The following is an 11226-nucleotide window of genomic DNA, read 5'->3' on the forward strand; positions in this document are numbered from 1 at the left end:
AAACCTGTAGCTATACATGATTGATTGAAATGAACAAGACAGTGCGTGTACATGTTTTAAATGCATATATGTGAGAAAAAGCGTTGTTTTTGTGCGTATAAATCATTGCCTCACCGTGTGTTTATACAGTATGCAGCTTAAAGGTCTTTAAAGGGAAAGAGTCGCACAAATGTAGGCGTATCTGTTTGTGCACGTTTGTGTGCTTGTATGCGTGATGTTTAAAGCCTTGTTTGAAGTCGACACGCAGGCTGCTTGAGGATGGGGATTTAGTTTTTTTTTCTACAGCAGCTCTTCACAGCTAATGGAACGACACGATGAGACCATCATTCTGGTACGCCGACCAATCAAAGCTCTTGTTTCAAAGACGCCTGCTTCAAAGTAACCCAGCAACGTATACTTGCTAACACTTCACTAAAATTTTACACAGAAAATATCAATATTTCATTCTCATTCATGCATATAAATGTTAATTTTTATTCATGTGACCTGCTCAGGTGTTCTTTGATCCGTTCGGCTCTAAGCCTGTAAGGCTCTTCCTCTGCACCTTTGACGGCACGCTAAGTGATGCTAATTCCTTTAGCAGCGGTGTATAATTGAAATGAATCATATTTAATATCCCCATTAGCTCTCAATGGTCATCACATCTACTGTAGAAGATTTTCTGCATGTTGCTTGTGGAGTTGACTGCAGCCCAATTACTGCGGTCTGTGTTCTGCTTGGTCTGAAGGTGCTGCCATGCTGGGTTCGTGGAGAACATTGCAGGGTATCTGGAAGTCTCATTAAAAGCACCTTACAGCAGATCCAGAAATAGACTGTCCATGCTTTTATAATACCAGTGCTAAGCTACATGTGAAATCGAAATTTATAGATAAAATCCCCAGTTTTAATTGTTTAGTATTTATTTGGTTGGTCACAAAAATATGAACTTGGACACTTAATTAAGCTACAGAAAAATTAATAATTAATCATAAGGCTATTTTCATTGCATTACATGGCAAAATACCAAACAAAGTGGTATTTATTTTAAAGAACGATTTGTCAAAAAAACTATTTTAAAATATTTGTTAGGTAATAAATGATTTAAAAAAATCCAAATGAAGACACTTTCTGGCTGTCAAATGTTAGTATTAGGTAATGTTCAAGTTATTGTAATGATTACTCTACTAGGACACTTTTGTGAATGTGACAGGAATAGACCGCAACAGTCGGGTTTTGTGAGCACAAATCTAATTTATTTTCTCCATAGAGAAATGTATTTTCTGTCTAAAGCTTCCAAGACAAATGTACCATGATCTCTGAATCTCAGAGGTTGTTAATCAATGGTATATGCTTCTATTGAAGCAATTAGTCAGTATAACTTTAACTATATATACTATATAGACTGTATATAAAATGTTTAATAAGAGTTTGTCTTTGAAAGAAGTCCCTTAAAAGCCAAGACAAACAGCAATATTGCGAATTAGTATTACCATTTAAAAACTATTTAACATTTGAATATATTTGAATATATTTAATAATTTATTCCTCGTCTTCAGTGTCACATGATCCTTCTGAAATCATTCTAATATGCATATTTGCTGCTCAAGAAACATTTCGCATTATTATCAATGTTGAAAACAGTTGCTTAATATTTTAGTATAAAAGGTTTTGTTTCAGGACTTTAAAAGTTTAAAAGAACAGCATTTATTTGAAATACAAATCTTTTATAACTACGTCTTTACCATCACTTTTGATCAATTAAATGCATCCTTGTTGAATAAAAGTATTAATTTCTTAGAAAAAAAAACGTATTCACTACAAACTTAAGAACAGTATAATGTTTATAAAACATTATATTAAATACAAATATATGAATACAAGTACATTTTAAAAGATGTTTTAAAAATTATAACCAATGACTATAATTATAACTAATAACCAATAGCTATGATTCTTTAAGCATTTATCATTTGCAGTGCTTCATAGGACTGTAGTATATTCACTCATAAAAATCTTTAATTCTTGTACCTTTGTCTTTTTTCTCTACTTTTCATATACCTCTTTTTTTCCTTCAAATCAAAGTTTATAATGTCGTAATGTCTCAGAGCTGGTTGGTTTGGTGGCTGCTTCCACTAAATACATCCACTAAAGAAGACTTTGGAATGAGTTACTCAAAAATCACTGCAAAAAAAATTATCCAAAAACTGTATTTAGGTATGAGAAAAGCTCTAGGAGCATTTGTTTGCAGATGCCAACTGCTTTGACATTTTGTCATCTAATACGATGAAATTCATACATTTTTCAGTGCGACTTGACTGTCCCAAAGCGTCCAAATACTTTTGGGAAAACTCTCCTAGCTCTCTGTCCACATCGCCTCAGTTAAATGCCACTCAACAAGTAAACTTCCTCGTGACAAGAACGATTACATCACAGCTCTTCAGCCAAACATAGCATCTTTGATTTAACCCTGTCACATTACGGAGGTCAAAGAGCGTGTCAGTCAAACCTCTGCGTCTGCTAACACCTCATGACAGCACGCATCCACGCAAACTTCTGTTTTTATGCCATATTTCCTCAGACAAACAAGCGTAAGCACGCACGTACACTTTGAAAACTGCGAACACCATCAATCACCTCGTATCAGTCATCAATCACGCTTGGCGGGAGACGTCCCTTTTGGACTAGTCTCCCTGGTTACAGTGAGGCGTTATGTCTCTCTGTTCCAGCTGATGGGCGGCCTAGAGAGACTTGCAGCGGTGCCTGTAAGTGTGTTCTTTTGTGAGTCCAAACCTCGTCTATATGTGTGTGTGTGTGTTTTCCTCTATCCCATGGTCCTCTTACTCAACATCTGTTCCCTGCAGTCCACATCCAGCTGTCACTCAGAGTAAATGCACATCCATGTTTTAATCAAACACGGGCATGGTTTTAACTCCCTAGTCCTAGAACAAACAACTCAAGCTCAAACACACTTTGTAAATCCGATGAGACTGGTGATTCTTCACCAGCCATCGAGTGTGTGTGTGTGTCCAGGGGGAGCGTGCGGCCCGATAACACAATTAAATGATTAAATGTCACTGATAGCTTGAAGGGCTTGTGCTTTACATGTTACATTAATGCAGACATTGTCTCCATAACAAGTTATACACGTAAATATTCATAAGTAACAGCTGTTCGACATTATTTGCGAGATCTTCCTTTCAGCCATAAACACTGTTAAGGTTAAAAATGTTGGGAATTATGAAAGTACCCATTAATGTGCTGTCATTTCTTTTAACGTAATGTTTTAAAATGCTCCGATTGGATGATGTGGCTGAACATCAAAAATTCAGGCAGTTGTCCAAATTAATTAAAGACGTCTTGTGGGTGTCTATGAGGATTATATTAACTCTCATGTTCTGTCTGGGGTCTGAGAGATCCTAAGGCCATTTTAATAGCTGAAAAATATACTAAATAATATCCGGTTGATAATTCATGGCTTTTATAATCTAGGAGAACAGATCATAAATCAACTTTGTAACATTCTTCAGCCTGTTTTTTGAAAAATGCCATAATACATATGTTTGGGGTCTCAAATGCAATGAATGTGGTGTATATGCTAAATTACGGTGACTCATTGCTGCCACACACATATTATTTTTTCCACTTAATTATGTCGTAATTTAAGAGATGTTATGTCGTTAAAACGACATCTTTTCTCGTAATAACGAGATGTTATGTCGTAAAAATGACATCTTTCTCGTAATAACGAGATGTTATGTCGTTAAAACGACATATTTTTCTCGTTATAACGAGATGTTATGTCGTTAAAACGACATCTTTTTCTCCTTAAAACAAGGTATTTTGTACGTGACGTGACAACGTCAGCCTATTTCAGCCATTTAGAACTGAGCTGCTTGGGGTTGCCAACACTGCAGCCTATTACGGCAACCTGTTAAAGTCATCAGTTATCAAAGTCAACTGTAATAACGTCAACATGGAATTTTGGAGTTTTCTTCGAAATCGTGGGGTTTCAGAGGAAGATATTAAAAAAATGCAGCTGGACAAGGTAAGTTACTGAATTGTGCTAATACAAACTATAAAAAGTTTTGGGCCAGGGGTGTAAAACTAAGTTCCTGGGGAGCCACAGCCCTGCAGAGTTTAGATTAAACCCTAATTAAATGCGTATGATCCATCTAATCACATCCTCCAGGCTTATTTGAAAACTACATGGTATGTGTATTGGAGCAGGGTTGGAACAAAACTCTGCAGGCCTACAGTCCTCCGTGAACATTAACTGAAAATAGGATTAAAAAAAAAACTACAATATGTTCGTTGCACGCAATGTGTATGCTACTTTTAATAAATGTGTTTGACTGTCATTCATATCTGGTGTAACTGGTTCTATATGGGATTTACAATACATTTATATAATAAAATAAATGTATATTATAAATAAATAAATAGTGATAAAGATTAAAGGTTTTTAAATGTGCAGTCCTCCGTGAACATTAACTGAAAATAGGATTAAAAAAAAAACTACAATATGTTCGTTGCACGCAATGTATAGGCTACTTTTAATAAATGTGCTTGACTGTCATTCATATCTGGTGTAACTAATTCTATATGGATTTACAATACATTTATATAATAAAATAAATGTATATTATAAATAAATAAATAAATAGTGATAAAGATTAAAGGTTTTTAAATGGTATTAATCAGTAAATTCAAATTTGAATTTTTTTTTTTTAAGTGAAATGATACTCATGAAACTAAAGCCGCCAGTAGGTGGCGGCAAGTCACTGTCTTAATCTGTCTTAATGATTGATTGATTCAGTCATTCATTAAACAGATTCGTTCAAATTGTACTACAGAACAAGCCAAATGACTGTCTTGTATGAATAGATTAAGAAATTTAAATACCATGGATTTATTCAGTAACAAGGCACTGTTTTGGGTTGCTCCTACACCTTCTGCTGTGGCTTTGATTGGAACTATTTTCATTTGCAAAATAGAGTAAAAACATAACATAATGTAATAACATGAAATAAATGAAGGAATAAATTCCTTGATAAAATAAATGTAGTTAATTTTTAATAATATTTAATCCGGATTTTATTTCTCCCCCACCCCTTAATTTATCTTTTTATGTATTTTTTTTTATTTTGATTATTATTTTTTTTTACTTTTATTTAAATTTACTCATAATGTTAAGTTATTAATGTTGTCTATGAGACATTTCCTTTTTGTGGATCTACTAAATCTTATTTCTAATATCTTTTAACAGATAGATGATACCACTATCCCAGAGCTTGATGATGACAGCTTGTCAAGGTACATTCCCATCTATGGTGATAGGATTGCTGCAAGGCGCTTCTGTAAGGAAAATGGCAACAAAAGTGAATCACATGCTACAAGACAGACTCTGCTTGAAAAGCTAAGACAGAAGATGGGAATAAACAACAGAACAGAAGCTGATGAAGATTCTGCTGAGAATTTCGAACCTAAATGCAGACGGCACTTGAAGAACAACAAGATGGCTGAGAAAACAACAAGAACAATTGAGATAGGATGGTTTCACGAGGGTAAACAAGCAAGGAAGCGCTCAGGTGGAGGAACTAGAACCATTGATAGCTCTAAAAATGCAAAGAAATCTGATATTTTAAGTCAAGCAAAGGAATTGTTCTTCCCAAGAGGAGTGTCCAAAAAAGGTCCGTGGGAGAACTTTAATCATGACATTTTTGATTTTCAAGAATCAGAGCTTGAAGATGACATTACTGTGGGAGGACTCTACACAGTACTTAAAATGGGAATGCTAACATTTTACCTGAGTACAAAGTGCATCCCACTTGATGATGAACTTAATGTGAGTGATACTGAGACACAAGCAGAATTGCATAAACCACAAGAACAAAGTGAAACTCCTATAATTTCTGTTGATTCAACTGACTCCTTATCTCAGTCATCTGAAGTTATATTAGGCCCATACACAGGTGAATCTATGGTATGCCATCTGGATGACACTTTGCTTTATGAACCGATGCACTTGTCTGTCACACACAAATCTGACTTTGCAATCACTAACGTCATTTATCCATCTACAAGCTACAAATTTTTGGATCGTGCAGCTGAAGGGGAGGATATGAGAGTGCCATCACTCTCTCCAAAATGGCAGGAGGAAGACTGGAAGTCAATCGGAAGAATCTTGGCCAAAGGATACAAAGACCAAGGATATTTTCCAACTCGTCTGGCAACAGCTTTCACAGTGGCACTCATTTTTGGAGAGCATTCAGTCACAGATGAAATGATGATTGATTCATTCCTTTTATACCTGAGTCAGTCAGAGAGAGATCTGGTCTCCTGTGCCTTAAAAGAAGATCTCCTTGGAGATGACAAAGATGAACTGCTGGATCTTCTGGATCGTTTAGGTGTGACCACCATGCCAACACAACAAAACCTAAAAGAACTGATGCTGAAAGCTGGACACAAACAGATCATCCAACTACCTAAATATGCTTTAGACAACATGTCTAAAGAAGCTAAACATATTTTCAGAGAAACCTTCAAAAGTCCAGTGGACATTCTACAGATATATGAAGACAAGAGACCAACAACAAGAAGGTTTTTGAAGTTGTTCGAAGTCTCACCTCAAAGTCAAGCAGAGAGCAAGTGTTTGCGTTTCCTACAGCAGTACATCAGAGGATTGGATGTAGTGGGGCTGAGGAAGATGCTCAGGTTTGTAACAGGCTCTGATGTTGTTTGCATCGACAAAATACAAGTGATTTTCACATCTTTGGATGGACTGGCAAGACGACCAGTTGCGCATACTTGCGGTCCAGTTCTGGAGCTTCCTTCCACCTACAGCTCTTATCCAGAGTTGCGCTCCGACATGGAAAGTATATTGTCAAGTGATGCGCTTGTCATGGACATTGTCTAAATCATGACCTAAATGTTGACTGGAACATATGGTGCTGATTTATTATTGAGTTTACCAAAAAAGAAGAATGTTAGAGTTAATTGTTAAGAATTGTTTTAACTCGTTTGTGTTTGCTTGATATGTCCATGGTTAGGGGTAATGGACAAATGGCTACAAATTAATGTTTTTGTAAGTTCATTGCTTAGATTTGTTCGTATTCAGTGGATAAATTTAGATAAGCATTCATTTTGTTTTAAGTTGAACTGCTTACTTTTTTGTCATACCTTCTAATGTAATTAAACTAAAACCTTCCTCTGTCACAGGTTATGTTAAAACATTTCAGTGTGGCAGCTAATGGAAATTTACTAAAAAGCCAGGGTTAAATTTACAGTTACATAAATAGAGTAATACATTCATTTTTTTGAATCAATTTGTACTTTATTACATTATTTACATTATGTGTATTTCATATTTCTCTTTAAAGTTTCATTACAACCCCAATTTTCTTACAGAGTATGGTTTCCTCTATGCATTTAGTATTTTTACTATGTGTGTGTGTGCCTTCTCAAATGATACACCTTATATATACTGAATACACATTGAATGACATTCATTGATTTACGTTTCTAAATTAACACATTTTCTTGCAGTTACGAAGATACCCAACAGGTTACCTGGTACAGATTACTATGTACAACAAATGCAAATAAGAAAAATAATATGATATTGCAGATGAGCCACAGTGTCATGTTACAATGGTTGCTTACATATTTGAAATTATACAGCTCCTCAGAAACAGGTACAATTCAATCGCTTCATCAGGTGTTGTGGGTGGATGAAGATGGTTCTCTTCCATGAGAAGACAGGATAAAGTAAAAACTGTCTCATCACATGAGTATGGCCCTCTCTGAAGGCATTCCTCTCTACAGGCTTCTACAGCCTCCTGAGAGACAGGCTTCAGGTAATCTCTTGCTCCAAAAAGTTGTGGCAGGTGATACATCATGAGAGGACGGCCACTGGGAGCCACAGCATTTCTGCAACGACGAATTCTGTGAGTATTCCACAAATGCAGGACTTGTTGCAGCTCTTCCTATAATAGTGAAATAAACAAACACGTTCCATGATTTCATTAGCAGACAGAAGTATAATCTAAAGCAGGGCTGGGCAACTCTGGCCCTCAAGATTCAGCTAGAGAGTTTAGCTCCAGCCCTGATCAAACTCATCTCTGCTTGTAGCTTTCTAGCATTCCCGAAGACCCTGATTAGCTTGTTTAGGTGAGTTTGATCAAGGTTGGAGCAAAACTCTGCTGGAAAGTGGATCTTAAGGGCCAGAGCTGCCCATCCCTGATTTAAAGTGATTTTTAAATAATTATAAAAATAAAACATCTTATAAAGACCACTAATAAAAAGGCATAAACCTGCAGAATTATATACCTACATAAATGATCTTACATTTAATGTGTGATTGACATAAAGCACCACTTCAAGCCGAACACATCTACAGTTGATGACGAACATGATGCAGGGCATTGGTGTAATGCAGTTATATGCTCGTAAAATTCAAAACGTCCCTGTATGAGATTTTTTCTTATATTTATGTCATTTACATAGTTAAGCAATATCACACAAGGCTAAATAAATTTAGCCTCTTCATTAGGCTAAGTCCAATGTTTCTATTTCTTTTTGGAATTATTACTGGACACTAGTGATGCGCGGATGAGCTAAAACGTCACCCGAATCCGCAGCTTCAAATAAATGATCCACCCGCCAACCGCCCGCACCTGTATTTTTGTCTGATTTAGATAACCGCACCCGATCATCACATTAGGGTTCGTACGGTCATAAAAAACCTGGAAAAGTACACATTTCATTGTCTTTTCAAATATGTTTAATTGCCTCACGTTTAACATTTGAAGCGCTGTTTTTAAACTTATAGCCAAGCAATAAAATAGTCCTTATGTATGAATCCCTAAATCATTGATTGAAAATGAGTTGGTTCTGAGTAAAAACAGTATAAGCGTTTATTCATTCATTCATTCATTCATTCATTCCAGTTCCAGAGTTACCGGTTAGAACGAAATAAAACATTAGCCTACTGCTCCGAAACAAATGTCATTTAAAATGATATTTGTATATTTAAATATTAATTTTATTAGAAAACGTTCATGCTCCCAATGCTGGCGCTGTCAACACATCACATTCTGGCAGCTGACAGAAGAGCTGCAGTGAATTTCCTCAATGATTTGACACAAAAAAATTATATATAAATAAACTGTATATATAAAATGATTTTATTTACAGGTGTCATATTTGTGATTTTTTAATGCAGAATTGTTTTTAAGGATAGTTAATCGTTACCATCCTATATTTGTTATGAAATAAAATCCGTTATGAAGAATATTCTTTCTGAAGTTTATTTAGGCCTATTATTCAAGACGAATTTTAAGAAAAAGTTAAATGTTAAGAAAAAATAGAATTGGTCTATTATATAGATAGGCCTGTATGTAGGCTAATTCTATTTTTTTCTTAACTTTTATTGGACTGCAGATCGAAATAAAAAATAATTTTGGATAATATCTGTAAAATGAGAGATATGACATTGTTAATTTAGGACTATTTTCTTTCTTCGACCCTAGAAAAACAAATAGTCTAAAACCATTTAACTTGCAATGTTATTATGGAATAAAAGAAACATCAAAACAAGATGTGTAATTAAGAAAAAATAGTTGACAAAATTACAAAATTAAGATGAATTAGGCATATGTTAGACAGTGAGATCATCTCCACTACATAGCCGCATATAGCCTACAATATACAATGAGCTCAACCAATAATGTATTAAAGACCAGAAAGTACAACTAAATAAATGGATAAATAAATATGGAAATTAACACATCTGAATACATAAATATAAATAAACGTTAAAAAATAATAAACTAATTTTTAAATATTACAGAAAATAATAAATCAAGGGACGAAGTAATATAAATTCAGGATTAAATGCAGTTAAAATGCATTATATAATTCATTTTAATTACATTTAATCCTGAATTTATTTTGAATTCTTCCCTTCATTTATTATTTTCTGTATTATTTCTGTATACATAGGCTACATATACATTTCTGCAGGTTTTGGCCTCCATACTGATTTTGGAGGTCAACACTTTTGGGCCTAATTTTAGGCTAATACATCAACTTACTTCAATGATATTCAGACAGGTGAACAATATTAACTGCTTGTCCAGGAAACCACCTGTGAAGTAATCTTTCTCCTTCAAATCCTGGAAACGATTAATCCAGTACTGAGCATGCTGTTTTCTCATGAATGCCCACCAGCTCTCAATGCGCTGATTGTGGTTGCTTGAACCATAGATGAAGCAGTTTTCTGCATATTCGTCGTGGTCATCATAGCGTAGGAACTTCTGCATTTGTTCCACATAACAGTTCTCTGTTCCCAGGTCTGACCTCATTCTGGCTGGTGTCCCCATCCTTTGTCCAACTTCATTAATAAAATAGCTGGCGATTACCTTCGGGTCAGAATTAGTAGAATAAGCATGGAGCCAAATTACCATCCTAGAAAATCCATCGATCGCGCCGTTGATGCAGATACCAAAAGGTTTCAGTTTGTCATAGGAGTCCATGTGCCATATAAAATTGGGGCCAGGATTTACATACATCCGACGTCTTAAGCGATTTCTCCTTCTCATTTGTACTCCATCGGGATCCAGGATGCCTAATAAATGGCGAATTACACATTGACTGACAACAAACCCAGCCTGAATACACTTTAGATGTAGTAGTTTATATCCATGTGGCTTTCCATAACGGTCTAGTTCATTCATGAGGAATAATGCTACTTCCAATAGATCTGTTTGATTCTTTCGTCTGTACAGTCTCAGATGTTTAAGATGCCGACGTAGTGTTCGCATACTAATAATAATCCTATCGACGTGGCTCAATGTTAATAAAATGTCTTTGTGACTTAAACCGAGGAGAAAGTAAAAATAAATCAGTTCATTTAAATGTGCCATGACTCTAGCCCAAAAAGCTGAAATCTTTTACCGTACCAGTATTCCGTAGGCTATGGCTGAAGAAACAAAACGCCTGTCACGCCACGCACGTCGTTTTAACTAGAAAATTATGTCGTTATAATGAGAAAAATATGTCGTTTTAACGAGAAAACATCTCGTTATTACGAGAAAAGATGTCGTTTTAACGAGAAAATGTCGTTTTAACGAGAAAAGATAGTTTTTACGACATAACATCTCGTTTTTACGAGAAGAGATGTCGTTTTAACGAGAAAATATGTCGTTTTAACGAGAAAAGATGTCGTTTTTACGAGAAGAGATGTCG

General features: G+C 35.3%; 1 protein-coding gene across 1 annotated transcript; it reads right to left on the minus strand.

The window, feature by feature from the left end:
- Positions 1 to 7488: 7488 nt before the first annotated feature.
- LOC107684819 (uncharacterized) lies at positions 7489 to 10802 on the minus strand. Its single transcript, XM_016481181.1, has 2 exons — positions 10074 to 10802; positions 7489 to 7964 (listed from the first exon to the last, which is right to left on the minus strand). The coding sequence occupies exons 1-2, from the start codon at positions 10800 to 10802 to the stop codon at positions 7638 to 7640; spliced, it is 1056 nt and encodes a 351-aa protein (XP_016336667.1). The 3' UTR covers positions 7489 to 7637.
- Between the last annotated feature and the right edge of the window lie 424 nt (positions 10803 to 11226).

The sequence above is a fragment of the Sinocyclocheilus anshuiensis genome, unplaced genomic scaffold, assembly GCF_001515605.1.
Source record: "Sinocyclocheilus anshuiensis isolate Anshui unplaced genomic scaffold, SAMN03320099.WGS_v1.1 scaffold405, whole genome shotgun sequence".
Taxonomy (NCBI): Eukaryota; Metazoa; Chordata; class Actinopteri; order Cypriniformes; family Cyprinidae; genus Sinocyclocheilus; species Sinocyclocheilus anshuiensis.

Excerpts from the sequence above, each read along its gene's own strand:
- LOC107684819 (XM_016481181.1), bottom strand. The coding sequence starts at position 10,802 with ATGCGAACACTACGTCGGCATCTTAAACATCTGAGACTGTACAGACGA. Across the intron at positions 7,965-10,073 it reads CCTGTCTGAATATCATTGAA|GAAGAGCTGCAACAAGTCCT; the intron begins GTAAGTTGATGT and ends TCACTATTATAG.